General features: G+C 41.2%; 1 protein-coding gene across 1 annotated transcript; it reads left to right on the top strand.

Moving 5' to 3' along the window:
* The first annotated feature begins 370 nt into the window (after positions 1-370).
* On the top strand, positions 371-16,538 carry TNMD (tenomodulin). Its single transcript, XM_060001746.1, has 7 exons — positions 371-601; positions 767-898; positions 10,055-10,195; positions 10,406-10,507; positions 13,729-13,882; positions 15,520-15,686; positions 16,167-16,538. The coding sequence occupies exons 1-7, from the start codon at positions 554-556 to the stop codon at positions 16,374-16,376; spliced, it is 954 nt and encodes a 317-aa protein (XP_059857729.1). The 5' UTR covers positions 371-553; the 3' UTR covers positions 16,377-16,538.
* The last annotated feature ends 232 nt before the right edge of the window (positions 16,539-16,770 follow it).

Here is a 16,770-nt window from a genome sequence, read left to right as displayed (position 1 = left end):
ATTATAATTAGTTGACTACCTATTGATCTCGGTCCTCAAAGAGCTTTAACATAGTGAAGAAGGCACTACCTTATTCATTCCTGAATCTCCTACACCAAGCACAGTGCCTGCAATAAATATTTGTTAGAGCAAATGGAATTGAAATTAGAACTTCATTCCTCTTTTTTTGTTTTGTTTGCTTATTTCTGGAGTGTGCAGTGTGTGTTGCCACTGATATTTTAAGTTCATAGTGAAAAATAATTTCAATGTGTCCTAGGCTTGGTCCCCTTCCAAACCAACCCCCAGGACAATAGTTTTCATTATAACCTTCTGTCTTTGCCATTCTGGATGGAATTCTGTGCACAGAAGTTATATACATATATGGGTATATCTATGTAACAAATTGCAGCACAGGAGCCCCCTGGGCTCCCTCAGGCTCTGGTATGACATATTTGAGCCATATAAATTCAGCTTCTCCTCTGGCATCTGTTAGCCGACTCACTTGCAACTCCACCTCAGCAGTGGTCTCTTAGTCCTCTCAAAGCAGGGAAAGAGTGCTGTGTGCTGAGAGACCATGGCAAAGAATCCTCCAGAGAACTGTGAGGACTGTCACATTCTAAATGTAAGTTGATTCATATTTTTATTCCCTTTTGAGCAGAAGCATGGCTTCACAGATTTATCATATTGCAATATGAACATTAAAAAGTGAAATCAAGTGACTTTGAATTATGGCTTGCAATTTTAAGGGCTATTGTGTATTGTTTTATTCTCTCTGTTCTTTGCTTAGGCAGAAGCTTCTAAATCCAAGAAGATATGTAAATCACTTAAGATTTGTGGACTGGTGTTTGGTATCCTCGCCCTAACTCTAATTGTCCTGTTTTGGGGGAGCAAGCACTTCTGGCCTGAGACACCCAAAAAAGTGAGTAAATGCACATTATTATCCAGTGTTTCTGTTTTGAGTTTGATTGAATTTAATTAGTGATTGACATATATATTACTCTGAAAATGAAAGTCATTAAGTTCTTTTTGTGTGTATTTTTTGGTGGTATGAAAAACTCAGTCAAGGTTTGCTCTCTCTTTTTTGCCTAATTATTTTGGTAAAGGAAAAATATGTTTTCTGCATTTTGGTTAGTAATGATAAGATGTAGAATTACCCATTCTTTTATTATGTTTTATAAGGAGTTAAGATTCCTCACAGAAGCAAAATTTTTACTGTAAGAAAAAATACTTTCCATCTTTCTTTCAATTATCTGGGCAGAAACTGATGGAAAAGTAATTATACTACCACATAAGAAGAAACCATGAGAAATGGGAGCAAAGGATTTTCAGGGATTATGTTTCTGACTTAATGAATCTGCTGTGAGGACAGGCAGCAAACTCCTTTTCAGAAGGAGCAATTCTCATACCTGAATTCATGTTTATTTGTGACTCAAAAAAGAAAACCAAAAAATCTAGAGCTTTTCAGCTTCTCACGAGCCACAGTCGTTGGTGTCCCACTGAAATAGTAATGCTACAAAGTAGAAAAGTGACACCAAGTCATTAATCAAAGATATCACGCTTCTGATACTATGGTTATTTGGTGAAGCTTGGCTGCATTGTAGTTGATATTAGTGTACCTTAGTGTTATTGTTACTCCCGGGCTCACACACAGTGGCTAAGTTTAGATGTGACCCAAAGAAAATCATAGTCCCTTCATGCCAACAATTTCCATTTGAAAGAGAATTAATAAATGTACAAGCTATGAACGGTGAAGATGGTTTTCTGGCTTTGCTACATTTTTCTCTCTGCATGTGGGATGTTGTTATTGCTACCATTATTATTAATTTGTTGTCATGGGATGCTCATTTCTATTTGATAACAGACGTAGGAAGGGAAAGGCAAAAATCCAGTAGGGAGGATAAAATACAAGAAGATAATTGGTATGAACCATTAGGAGTCAAAGGAGTGATAGGAGCAGAGAGGAAAGAATATGGATCAATGAGGAAGGAGAGGCAGGGGGTGAGGAAGTGTAGAAAATAGAAAATCAAGTGGACAAGTGTCCAAAAGAAAACAGAGAAGTAAGGCATAGCCACCTTTGGATTCTTCACCTCTGCTACCATACCCACTTTCATTTAGTACTAGAGGCTACCTTATCAAGTTTAAGTCAGAGGGAGAATGAATAGCAAACTTTGTTTACTTGCTTTTTTATTTATACCTTGTTCCAGAAAGGATTTCACGCATCATCCATTGCCTATAGTTAGCCCTTTCTCTTATCTCTCCCACTGCTCTCTGCTTCTGAACTGCTTACTGTTCACATGTCTTTCTAGAGAAGCCACCTATATTCAGACTAGCAAGGTGGGCAAAGTAATTGAGATCAGGAAAGAAACAGCAAATGACTAAGAGTGCCAAGATGCATACCAATCCAATTCTGCTATTACTTAGCTAATTCCCAAGGTAACATGCTGTCCCACAAATTGAATCTTGGATCCTCTTGACAATTACAGATGGGTTAGAGGAGAATAAACCCTTTCATCCTCCATGGCCATAATGTTCTTAGCTGGGTGTAGTAGGTAGCTAGCCCTTCTGACCACCCATACATGTTTGCCTGAACAAGGGGCCAGATGGTTTTTCTAGTTTTATTTTAGCCATTGGAATTGCAAATTCTATTTTGAAAAAGTTTATGTGTTTTTCTAAACTTACAATGCTATTTGTCTCGGTGCAACTATAAATGACTAGGTGGGGACCTTGCTTTTATCTAGTAAGGTGCCAAGCTCACTAACAGAGCCCATGGTCACCTCTGCTTCTGTGTTATATTGTCTTTGATTCTCACTCCAGTTCACTTTTTAATACATTATAAGGAGCAATCCTGTGATTCCTCAAACCAAATGTAAAAATGAGTCACTGCATGCACAGAAGAGGTGAGGTATGCTACCAAATAAAGTTTATCAAGAACCAAATCTCTCAAGAAGTAATCCGTCTTAGGATGTGATTTTTAGCAAAGGGATTCTCAGAAATGAACAAAATCATTACAAAGTAATCTGGTAAAAGACGATAAATAGGTGTCTCCTGGGGCAAGTTTTTCCACCATAAACAAAGGTTGTTTGTTCTCTGTTCCAATGGGGAGTTACAATTTACTGCCTTTGATATTTAAGTCCCGGCCTTCCCCACAAGACCAGGCTGGGTCCATTGCAAACTGAGGAACCAGCTGGAGATGTGGATGCTCCACTAAGCCCACTACCTTTAGTTCCCAGACAAAAAGCCCCAGGGAACATCTGTTGTTTCCAATGGCTAGGGCTGCCAATAAGCCTGCCTCAGAGCTGACTTATGATTGCTGGGAAGTGAAGAGTAGTCAGATTGGTCTTGGAAGAAGATTTGCAGAGGAAAAGGATCCAGGCATCTTGCACAAATTAAAGAGGCTCCCCTAAAGAGTATGGCCTGGCAAGAAACAGCAGTTAGCAGATTAAAACCCAGGCTCTTCTGGACTTTCCTTTACAAGCCTGTGGGACCTGTGGGGACTCTTGGGGCCCTTGGTGGAGAGAACCGGCGATACTGCTGTGCTTATGGATGACAGTGATGTGTTTGGCATCCCGGGACTTTCTCCAAGTTCTTAGCATTTGCTCCTCTAGTCTCCGCCACACATCCTTTTTATTTTGCTTTTGACATCTGTTTATAATTAAGTGTTTATTTAACATTCCACATCTGGTGTTGACATTTCCATGCCAGTAATTTCCCCCCTCCTCCTTCTATTACCTCCCACCTTGGTGGGGATAAAATATCCAGATTCTTTTTTTTTTTTTTTTTTTTTTTTTTTTTTGCGGTACGCAGGCCCCTCACTGTTGTGGCCTCCCGCATTGCGGAGCACAGTCTCCGGACGTGCAGGCTCAGCGGCCATGGCTCACTAGCCCAGCCGCTCTGCGGCATGTGGGATCTTCCCCGACCGGGTCACGAACCCATGTCCCCTGCATCGGCAGGCGGACTCTCAACCACTGCGCCACCAGGGAAGCCCTAAAATATCCAGATTCTTGATCTAAAACGGGGGGGGGGGGAGAGAGAGAGAGAGAGAGAGAGAGAGAGAGAGAGATGAAAATAAAATGAAACAAGGAAGACTAACTTTCGGAGAGCTGTTGCACTCCCTTACAGGCTACAGATCCCCAACCCACAGCCACATACAGAAGCCACTTGAGCTGAATGAAAGCTGGTCCATCGAGTTCTGTATTCAGCTTTCTCAACCAAGCAGAGGACCTATTCACTCCCAGAGATTTTGAGAGAGCATCACAAGACTTCACTTTCAGGCAGTGACTGCCCAGACATCTTTGAAGCAGATTCCCAAGAGAAACATTCTTGCTTAAAGCTCCCTGTATTACACATTAAACCTGAAACAATCAGAAATCAACTCCCCAGCTAATCCATCCAACATAGAGAAAACAATTCAGAAAAATTCCAGCCTTTAAACCAATAGTTGATAGATGTAACACAGACCTTGTAGCCTATCCCTTCCAATCCTTTGTAGAATGAGGCAGAAGAATAATAAACTAAATTAATGAAATGCTGCCCTTCCTGCCATGTATAGGAACCGCCTGGTGACTTTAGGGCTATTTTGAAAGGCTAAGTCCTAAAGCCCACACAGCAATCCACAGTTTCCTGGGGATGTCTCCTCAACTTCTGCATACTACCAGGATGAGATGAGAAGGGGTAGGATATGTGGGCATCCATCTGGCCTCCCCCTCACCTCAACTGCAGATGACCATTAAAAGAGTTTTATTCAAGACTGCAGGCCCAACAGCACTCTAGGCTGAAAATCTTTTGCTCAGAAAAAGCACTTTCCTGCTAAGTCTGGATCGGGCTTTCCTGTGCCTATTTCTTTAAGTTGGCCAGAGACCAACTTTCTTCACTTATCTTCACTTATCTTTTCACTTATCTTCACTTATCTTCCTTCACAAAGATACAACTTTCTTCCCCGAGTTCCCTGGGCTTTCCTACACAGCAGTTTGATAGGTAAAATGTGGGTCTGGAGAAGCATTTCATCCCCTCAAGGGAAGAGACGGAGATGGAGCTGAAACCTCTTTAGCAGGGGGACTGAGCTTCACCAGATGGTGCCACGTCAGCGTTTTTAAAAGACTTCATTTTATTTTCCTCTCAAACCATTTCAAGAGCAAAGTCCACCCTTGTCCAGCCACTGTCACGGGTTAGCTCTTGGTCTCGGCTGCCAAGGGGCAGCATCGATTATGTAGAGTAGGACTCCGGCTACTAGGGGCACATTCGTATTCCGTCTCTTCATTCTCCTAAGGCATTTGCTGGGCAACTTACTTGGTACCAGCCAGAAAAAACCTAGGTCTTCAAAGGGAGCTGTCCTTCAGTGGCTGAGAGTGGGATTGGGGCTACTGTAGGGAAAGCGGCCCAGGAAATCAACAGGTAGTAGCAGTCCAACGGTTCAACCTGACAGGTGTTAGCCAAATCGGAACAGAATTGATTTGGTCAAACTACTATATATAAAATAAATAAACAACAAGGACCTACCGTATAGCACAGGGAACTATATTCAATATCTTATAATAACTTATAAGAGAAAATAATCTGAAAAAGAATATATATATTATTATATATTTTGTATATATGGATAACTGAATCACTTTGCCGTACACCAGAAACTAATACAATATTGTAAATCAACTACATTTCAATTTTTTAAAAAATTGATTTTCTCAACTATTCAACATTGCATTTGGCAATGGGTGAGAGATAAAGATGGGAACTGAGCCTCCAGAGACACTTGGTGACTTGTCCAAAGTCACACAGCTTGTAAGTGGCAGAGTTGAGGCTAAGACTATAACCTGGTCTAGAGAGTCTTTTCACTATTCTTCAGCTGCATTTAAGAATAAGGAGTGGTGAGGGTAGTGGATAGGGAGAAACTTCCAAGCCAGCTTGAGGATCTAGATCAGGGCTCCCCAACCCCCAGCAGGTACTGGTCTGCGGCCCCGGGTGGCACAGCAGGAGTTGAATTACCGCCTGGACCATCCTCCCCCCACCCCCCCGTCTGTGGAAAAATTGTCTTCCACGAAACCGGTCCCTGGTGCCAAAAAGGTTGGGGACCGCTGTTCGACATGAAAGAAATGGGGTTTTTTTCTTTTTGAAAAAGAGGAATGTCTGTGCTGCCTATGCCAGTTTTTTTTCAGGACTGAGAACTGGTGACTGAAGATGCAGGAGTCCAACTTTGCATAAGAAACAATGTGTCTGCTCTGTGTTGGTTAAAGAAATACCCAGAGGCCCTTTAATTCCCACAGGCTAGGTTGGTATAATATAATACAATGCATTCCCTTCCTTTCCTTCCAGCCTAACACCTGCTAGCCAGCTCTTCTGAGCATGTATTTCACCTTTGGAGAGTGTACCTCATAAACAGACAGTAAGAAATGAAGGTGGAGAGAAGAACATCTAGATTAATCATAGGCTTCAAAAAACAAACCTAAGCCAAATGTCCTCAAATCCCTTTCAGGACAAGTTAAAGCTACCTGCCTCGAAACAGATCCATCACACTGAGGTCTGAGGCAGCTTTACTTTTTATAAAAATCTTTTTTTTCTGATCTCAGAGATGGTCACAAATTGAGGCCAGAAAACGCAGCAAACTGTGAAAGGAGGATGTTAGGGCTCATTTGCTGCCTGAGTGGAGAATTTAACTGGACTGAGGAAAGAATTCCTGAGCAGGGAAGAGAAATGAGTTTGTGTTCTCTCCACGTTTTGTCAGTGTGGTCTTCTTACATCCCTAACTCCTTGGGGTTCACCACGCATCTATCTCGTTTTACTTCTGGGTCATATTCCACCCATTGGTTTACCTGTCCAACGCCAGTGTTCTGGACCTTCATAGTTGAGACCAGCCTTATGTGTGGATGGAGTGGGAACCCATTTGAGCGCTGCTGCAAAGATGCCCTTGCCCTTAATATATCTCTTATTCCTGGTGCCATTGTGCTTAAAAACCACCATTAGTAATTCATTCCTTTGAGTTAAGTATTGCACTCATTTTTTTTTAACAGACAAACACCCATCACTAATACCTTAGTGTGTTTTTTTTAACAGACAAACACCCATCACTAATACCTTAGTGTGAGATCAGTTGTCAGATTGATTTCTTCTTTGATATAAGGTACCTGAAGCACCATGAGATTCCTAGATGTCTAGATAGGAGACAGAGGAATAGAGGGAGATGGAAAGAGGAGGAAGGGCTACGAAGGTACAAAGAGGTCAGGATATAAAAAGAACAGAAAAGGGAAGCTAGAAGCACCAAAGATTAACTTGCCCTAATGTGCCGGTTTGGTGGAAGTGTACTTCTCATCATACTCTGTCCTTCCTGGAATAAAGCTGAGCTGGAGGCAGTCTGAGATGAACTACTGGGAGCCCACTCACACTTCTCACAGACCGGTCATCCTTCTCTGCTTTAGTTTGCACCTGGAGGGGACAAAACCATTTATTCCCTCATCTCCAGAAAGACCCTCAGCCCCTGAGCCAATGAGCTTAGTAGACAGAAAGGTACTTCTGAAGCCAAAGGCATGAGTTCAGTCTTCATATGGGCCAGTGAAGCTTGCATAGCCATTACCCAGGCAATGTGCTCCACAGGGACCCGGATGAGACAGTATGTCTGGATTTGCTCAAACCCATCCCTAAGCAGTCCAAAGTGGGCCACCAGCATCATCTTCCTAGACAAAGGACAGTCTGTTCCAAAAGGGCACCTTTGATAGTGAATTCCATCTGAGTGAATATATAGCTCCCTACCCCCCCCCACCCAGATTTTACATATAAATGAAGTCATTCTGAGCCCACTACCATTACAAACAGAAAGGCAACATGCTAGTGAATGAATACAATCAGAATGGACCCCTCCTCCCCTACCAAAAAAGAAAAAAACCTCTTTGAAAGAATGCTGAAAATAATCAAGATCTGCTGAGCTTGGCAGTTTCCAATAGTTTTCATCTAGCAAGGTGTCCAAGTGAAGTGCATTGCCAACAGTGCAGGAAAACTCATTCCACAGAAGTACACTGAAATCCTAAATGTCACCAGTATGGTTCCATAGTCTTCTACCAATGATTGAAAATACAGCCTGTATTTTCCCTTTTGCCCAGGTAGGCAGTGTTCCAACTTCCCCTAGTCTCCAACCTCATTTTTCCGTGCAATAATCCATCAGTTGTGCTACTGATGAAACAAACACCCCACCCCACCCCCAATGACTAGTGGTGTCGACATTTGTCTCAACAATGGATAGTATTTCTAAAGAAATTCCCCCCTGTTGGGAGATCTGACAAGGCTAGATCTGAAGTAGATGCCTCTCTCCTCTACTTAGGTCAGGCCCACTGAGAGCTCAATTTGTTGCCATAGGTAGAAGTTTCTCAAGCTGGCTGCAGAGCTGGAACTGAGGACAAATTTATAACTAGAAGCAAATAGCAAGTCTAAAGGAATTTTCTACCTGTCACAAAGCAGGCCAGACTAGCTGTGTTAACTCTGCAGTTGCTGGAAAGTTCTAAATACTGTTTTCCTTCCCCTTTTAAAATATGGTCTCTTAAAAGACCTTGCCAATGCTCAAAACCTCTCTTTAGGAAGATGAGAATTTGCCATTGATGGGGAAAATGTGTTCAATATATACTTCAGCTCTAACCATGTCCAAGGCACTGTAGGGCAGCAAAAAGGTAAATGACATTGTCTCTTGTTTTCCTATTCAGCGACTACATCAACTTTTCACACTTGAAGTAATATTGCTTCTACAAACCCTTCCAATTTGTTTTTCTACTTGAGGTGGGGAAAATTTGACCAGGTTATACTAACATTCAGTCACAGATACCGGCAGACATTAAAAAACAACCCAACCCAGCACAAGCAATACAAGACTGCCACTGGGAACAGTATTATTAGAAAGCAACAATGGCCCTGTAGATGACTTGCTTTTTCAGGTTTTTACTTTACCAAATGTTTTTCATAAGGAAAAATGAGAATGAAAAAACTCGATAGCCAAAGGCCTCCTAACAACAGGGATAAGATAGACTTCCACATGGCACCATCAAGTCTGGCCTGGTTTGTGACAGGTAACAAATTCCTTTAGGTTACTTATTTGCTTCTAGCTATAAACATGTCCTCAGTTATAAGTAATGGGCTTATTAATAGACTGGGATACTCTATGGGACTGGTCCTTTTGGCCCTTAGAAAAATTATCTCTTTTAGAGGGTAGGAGAGAGTCTGGGGTTTTGTTTCAACCACTCAAGAGCAACCTGATATGCAGCTTTGCCAAGGCGATCTTCTTGGGAGACTCCATATTACATAGTGCATATTACAATTCACAGCTGTTGAATTCTATATGCAGGAGAATCTGGAGAACTTGAAGTCAGCTGAATCGGGTTTGGAAAAGAAAAATCAGGAATCAACTGAATGAATTTGGTTAGCCCATAACAGAAAAGGTTAGGGGAAGGCAGTAAATGTTTCCTGGAGCTTAAAGGACAAAAGGAAGCCATTGAGGTCAGAGTAAGACGATTATCTAATGTTCACCAAGGAGAATGGTCTTCAGAGTTTTCAGAGTCTAAAAAGTACAGATCCGAGACTGTTGAGACAATATTAAATGCCTGGATGGATAAGATAAAGAGCAATGCCTAAGCATTCTAAATCTGTTCAAATCTCTTTCTCAGTCCTAGTGAATTTCACAGTGAGTAAGTGGGTGACTACTGCGTACTTAGAAAGGGAAGTGGTAGCTTAAAGAAGCAGTATAGGTTTTTGGCGATTCCTCTGCTTACCACAAGTGGAAAACACCTTACAGGCTGCTTGCAAAATATCATTTGCTATTTATTCAAGGCTGCCAAGAAAACTGTTGGAATTGTTAGTAATTAGTTCAGCAACTTGGCTTGAATACAAAATACTGGCTCTGAAGGGATCCCCATATCAGCTCCAGTGCCAAGAAACACCTCACTTTAATCTCGAGTCTCAGAGAATTCCCAACAGCAAGCTGCTGAGATGGCACCTCTCTGCAAAGGCTCTGGAAAAAGAAGGTGCCCCAGATATTACCCAATTAAAGTGTCTTATGAAGGGACATACTGAGTATCTTAGAGCTTGTTTTCCTCTGTTCTCCCAGACATATGACATGGAGCACACTTTCTACAGCAACGGAGAGAAGAAGAAGATTTACATGGAAATTGATCCCGTGACCAGAACTGAAATATTCAGAAGTGGAAATGGCACTGATGAAACATTGGAAGTGCATGACTTTAAAAATGTAAGTTGGATCTTTTCCCCCTAAAACTTCCCACTTAAAATATTAGAACATTTGAGTCAAGTTAAAAATAGCCTGTAGCCTCCATTTAATTTATAAGACAAAGCTTTCCCTTTGAATTCAAATTTTGCCAGCCTGGGGCCCTGACAAACCATGAAACTCATTAATTGTGGCTATTTCAGGAAGTTTTGTTATTTTTTGTCTGTTTTATAGGGATACACTGGCATTTACTTTGTAGGTCTTCAAAAATGCTTCATCAAAACTCAGATTAAAGTGATTCCTGAATTTTCTGAACCAGAGGAAGAAATAGATGAGGTATGTAAGAAAAATAATAGTAATAGTAAAAGCCATAATTTATGGGGGCTAACTCTGTGTCAGACATTGGACTAAATGCTTTACCCTCATTTGATTCTCACAACAACCCTATAGACAGGTACTATTATCATCCCCATTTTCAGATGCAGACCAAAAAGTGACTTGTCCAAGGTTACACAGCTAGTGCAGAGCAGACTGGGATCTTGAACTCAGGCCTTTCAACAAACCTAAAGTTCATGCTTTTAAGTCCAACGCTGTACTTTTATACCCAGGTAACCATTATGTACATTTGCTTCCAAACCAAAGATTTCTGATAAAAGGGGTGAGCCGGAGGAACAAAACCAATCCTGCCAAAGATAAAGTCCTGAAAAAAAGTCCCAAGGCCACCTGGATCCTTGCCACTTTTGTCACACTGTGATATTCACCTATTCTAAAGATTTTAATTCAACACTACTATATATAAAATAGATGACCAACAAGGACCTACTGTATAGCACAGGGAACTCTACTCAATATCTTGTAATAACCTATAGGGAAAAAGAATCTGAAAAAGAAAAAATATATATACATATATATATTTATATATAAAATATAACTGAATCACTTTGCTGTATACCTGAAACTAACACAACATTGTAAATCAACTATACTTCAATAAAAAATTAAAAATTAAATTAAAAAAGATTTCAGTTCATTCACCTTACCATTTTATGCTGGGCTGCTAATAGAATAATCCACCTTTAACATATCACTAGGAAAGACAAAAGTAAGGAAGGTGAGAACTACAGTATAATACAAATTCTCTGAAAGCACACTCCCAGGCCATGGTGAGGTAACCTAGGGCAGCGGTCCGCAACATTTTTGGCACCAGGGACCGGTTTCATGGAAGACAATTTTTCCACGGACTGGGGACAGGGCATGGTTCAGGCGGTAATGCGAGCGATGGGGAGCCATGGGGAGCAGCAGATGAAGCTTCACTCGCTTGCCCGCTGCTCACCTCCTGCTGTGCAGCCAGGTTCCTAACAGGCCCAGGGGTTGGGGACCCCTGACCTAGGGCACCAATGCAATTGCTGAATGGCCGCTATAGGCCTGGTGGGAGATGGAGGATTATTGCCTAAAATATAGCCATCGGTAAGGCCTAGGAGACTTAATTTTTCCCTGAATATCCTGACTGTAATTATGGTATGCTGCTATCTATGACAGCCTACCTCCACTGTAGCCAGAAGAAACAAATATTGGGTTGGGTTGATTTGTTTTAGTGTTTAACTGGCAAATCTAAACTGAGATTATGCCAATGGCACAGTGGCCACTCTATATACTGTAAATACCTCTTTCATTTTCTTCTGTCTCTCCCAGGTTCTTTTTCACTTTTCTCCTGCCCAACTCTCTCCATGTTAATTTTCACCTACCCATTTATCTTTTTCTTTTACTTTTCTTATTTTGGGGGGTGAGGTGGCGTGGGGATCACTTTTTTCTTTCCATTACCCAAGTCTCGGGGTTGTCACTGGCTCCCACAGACATGATATTAGTCTCCTCATGTCCAGAGAAGTTACAGACCCTGGTTCCTAGAATTTCTAAGAAAAAGAAGATTTCCCCCAAAGACGATGCTCTGCTCCCAAGGTCTATGGCAAGTGAAAAGTTTTGGAGTTTTTTTTTTTTAATAAGCCTAATTTGGATGCATCTGAGGAACAGAACAACTTCCAGGATATTAGGGGCAAAAGTAAGATGAAAGGAGAATCAAGAAGATAAAAAGCTATTATACCCAATATCATATTCTGCTTTTTACAGAAAATAATGTAAGCGTTTGAGTAGGGCCAGCCAGCAATACTTCCCAAACTGATACAACAAGATTTATTTTTCTGAAAAAGTTAAAGGCTGGGACTTCCGTGGTAGTCCAGTGGTTAAGACTCCGTGCTTCCACTGCAGGGAGACTAAGATCCCACATGCGGCATGGCAAAAAAAAAAAAAAAAAAAACGTCAAACGCAAAGGCCCATAATGTCTCATTTTGGCCCAATTTATTCTTCAGTTAATATTGTCAGGTTGTCTAAATACCACAAGTATTCATCTCATGATAGTGAAATTGCTTTATCTTCAAGAAAATCCTATTTTTTTTTATTCAGGCTACAGATTTTTTTTATGAGACAAATTTGTGGTCCTGAATGACAAAAACCCTCTTATTCTGCACTTCCCTCACCACTGTATCCATACTTTGTACATGTTAAAGATGCAGAGCAGGTATATAAATAGCCCTGATTTTGCTAACAAAGCTAGTCAACGTACAAACCTCATTTTATACAGTCCCTTTCAATGCATCCCAAGTCTTTACAGACTCAAGGGCAAAGGAGCTAAGATGAGACTTTTAAGTGACTAGGAGAAAAATTATACAAAGCCATATTTCAAAGAATAAAAACACTGAAATCATAAAGCTAGAAAGAAACAAAAGAGAAAAGGAAAAACCTTATTAAGAGTAGGGGAAAAAAATGTCAAAGCCCAGGAAACAAATGATTAAGAGCTAGGTACACAAGACAACTACTTCCAACACTAGAAACAGAAGAGAAGGGGGCATTCTTGACAATATAAGAGAGGCTGCCTAAACAAAAAACATCCTGTGAGACAAATTCTAAGCGTCTAGAATGAAAGGAGTAAAATAGTAGTAAGGCCAGTGAAGTCACAAGTTAGACCTGACTTTGAAACAAAGTATCTTTGGTACTACAACTATACCATTAACACACAGTCTTGTAAAACCAAAATATTAGGTTCTGTTGCTACTTAAGTGATTTCACCAATTTGGATTATAGGAGTGTTTTTCAGCTTGAGATCAAATTCAGCTTGCAATCCTAGTCGTAAACCTAAAACAAGGCGGGCACTCACAACAACCATTTAAAAGAAAGAAAACAAATGTAAATCACTCAGGGTTCCAGAAGCCCCAATTAAAACATACATGGCCCAGTGGGAGGCCCAGAAAATGATGGAAAGCCTTCCTGACTTTAAGGGAAATGGTAGCCGAGAAGGCTCCTGTTTCAGTGAGCAGCCCTACTGTTAGATGGGAGAGGGAGGGACCAGTTGTTAACTCTCCCAAGGGCACCTACTTCACTGGGAGCTCTGGGACTGGAATTATTATTCAGACTCGAAATATGGTATTTTCCAGGATCCCATAATGTCTCACTCATTTTATTAATTTCTCTGCCTATCCCCACCCTGAACTACTTTCTTCTCTCAGAATGAAGAAATTACCACAACTTTCTTTGAACAGTCAGTGATTTGGGTCCCAGCAGAAAAGCCTATTGAAAACCGAGACTTTCTCAAAAATTCCAAAATTCTGGAGATTTGTGATAACGTGACCATGTATTGGATCAATCCCACTCTAATAGCAGGTATGGTCTCCTTCTCCTCCTCCTCCTCTGTTTTCCAAAGTCAGTAACATTTCCAGCATTCAGAGACTACACTTCTAGGAAAACAAATGATCAGCTTATATCTTCTTACATGAAACTGTATATGCTGACTGCCAGTGAGGAGGGAATTTTTCACAGCCAAGTTATAAATCAGATAAATTAATGCTGACAGGCTTTTAAATATCCCAGCAAAGGTAACGCCACCTTAATGTGAGTAGTGATAGTGAAAAGCTAATCTGTCTCTCTCTGCACATCTATATTCATTGCAGTCGGGCTACCAGACTATGGCTCAAACCACTGTGTACCCAACCCAAGAACAGAGGAGAGAAGAGCCAAAACAATGCTCTGTTGTCTCAAGAAGGATTTTCTATGTCAAATGGTGGCATCCTCCCCGGATGATAGGACAGTCACTGCAATACAAATTTCTCTGTGGCTATTTTAGGAACCAGTATAAAAGTAATTGGGTGCTAAAGGGCCAGAGTAAAAGACTCCAGCTCTCAACTTCCAGTCAGCCCATAGAGAGGGCAAAGTCCCTGGACATCTTATTCTGCCCACCTAGTATAGAATTTGGCCTCCTTCATTCTGGACAGCATAGATTACTACACTTCCCAAGAGAGAATGCTCTAACCAATGCGGGCATCTATTGGTACTCTTTGGCCTTAAAAAAAGGCAACTAGGGACTTCACTGGTGGTGCAGTGGTTAAGAATCCGCCTGACAATGCAGGGGACACGGGTTCGATCCCTGGTCCAGGAAGATCCCACATGCCACGGAGCAACTAAGCCCGCGAGCCACAGCTACTGAGCCCTAGTGCTGCAACTACTGAAGCTCATGCACCTAGAGCCCGTGCTCCTCAACAAGAGAAGCCACCGCAATGAGAAGCCCACGCACTGCAAGGAAGAGTAGCCCCCGCTCCCCACAACTAGAGAAAGCCCACTCGCAGCAACAAAGACACAACCAGCAAAAAAAAAGCAACTAAGTGCAATTACTACAACTTCTGCTTCAACATTCTTCTCCTAAAGGACGTAGTGGAAATCATGATGAAATCTGAATAAAGTCTGTAGTTTAGTTAATTGTATTGTACCAATGCTAATTTCTTAGTTTTGATCATTGTACCGTGGTTATGTAAGATGCTAACATTAGGGGAAATTGGGTGAAAGGTATACAGAAACTCTGTACTATCTTTGCAACTCTTCTGTAAATCTAAGATAATTTCTAAATACCAAGTTTAAAATTTTTTAAGACAGGAAAGAGAAGGGATGAGGAAGGAGGACAGAGGGCACTGAATCAAACCAGGCAACCAAAAAAATATTTACTGAGCACCTGCCATGGGTAAAATCATTGTAGGAGACACCAAAGTCCCCTGCCCTCAGTTTTTAATTTAATATGCTAATAAGGCAAAGCAGTAAGTGATGCCAAATGAGCAAAGAAGTCTATGTACATGGGAATGGTCAAATTTCTTTTGGAAGATCTCCGTAAGATATCAGCTGCAGGAGCTTGGAAAAGTGGTTCATTCATGCCTAAATGATGGCAGTGAGAAGACACAATGAAAATCTCTATCCCCAAATGCTAGTTCCCCAAGCAAAGCAGTTGTGTCACAACTTTGTGTTTATTACCTTAGTTTCAGAGCTACAAGACTTTGAGGAGGATGGTGAAGACCTTCACTTTCCTACCAATGAAAAAAAAGGCATTGAACAAAATGAACAGTGGGTGGTCCCTCAAGTGAAGGTGAAGACCCGTCACACCAGACAAGCAGCAAGCGAGGAAGAACTCCCAATCAATGACTATGTGAGTTCTGTTCACGTTTTTCTTGTTAGGGGAAAAACAAAGAGCCTTCACAAAACTCACTACCCCTCAGATCAAAGTCACTGAAAGGATAATGGTCATTGTTTTAAGAAAAAAATATTTAAGAAGCTTGGAATCCCTAGAAGACTCATTCAAAATCAATCTTGTCAATCTCCTGTAATATACAATAATGGAAAGGAATATGAAAAAGAATATATGTATAACTGAATCACTTTGCTGTATAGCAAAAATTAACACAACATTGTAAATCAACTATACCTCAATAAAGTTGTTCTAAAATTTTGTTAATTGAAAAAAATAAAATCAATCTTGATCTAATCCACTGATGTATCTCCAAGACCAGGCTCAGGAACTTAATTGCTCACCAGTCCCCAACTCCTATAGTCTTATACTCCTCCCCTGCTTGGCAGACCTCTTCCTAGTGAACCTGCCCCCTCCAACACTGGCTTCTTCTTCTTTCAGACTGAAAATGGAATAGAATTCGACCCCATGCTGGATGAGAGAGGTTATTGTTGTATTTACTGCCGTCGAGGCAACCGCTACTGCCGCCGCGTCTGTGAACCTTTACTAGGTTACTACCCGTATCCATACTGCTACCAAGGAGGGCGGGTTATCTGTCGTGTCATCATGCCTTGCAACTGGTGGGTGGCCCGCATGCTGGGGAGGGTTTAATAGCAAGTCTGAGCTCAAGTGCTTAAACTTCTGGCAGCCAACATATAATAAATGCATGCTATTCAATGAATTTCTGCCTATGAGGCTTTTGGCTCCTGGTAGCCAGCACTCCGGAATTACTTGTAGGTAATTCTTCTCTTCATGTTCTAATAAACTTCTACATCATCATTAATGGCCTGATTGCTGCTGAACACACTGGGTGAGTGTTTGTTAAGAATATTCCCTACAACTGAAATGGAGCAGATCCGTCTCACATGGAAGACAACAATAAAAACTTGCATTTCATCAGGTTTGGGGAGTAGGAAAGGGCAAAGCATAAGAATTCTCAAATACTGTATTTTACTAGGCTGTATTGAGAAAGTGGAAATAGGGGCTGATGACAAAATGACCCCAT

Source organism: Delphinus delphis, chromosome X, assembly GCF_949987515.2.
Source record: "Delphinus delphis chromosome X, mDelDel1.2, whole genome shotgun sequence".
Taxonomy (NCBI): domain Eukaryota; kingdom Metazoa; phylum Chordata; class Mammalia; order Artiodactyla; family Delphinidae; genus Delphinus; species Delphinus delphis.
Note: the sequence above shows the minus strand (reverse complement) of the source record. Positions and strands in the feature narration are given on the sequence as shown.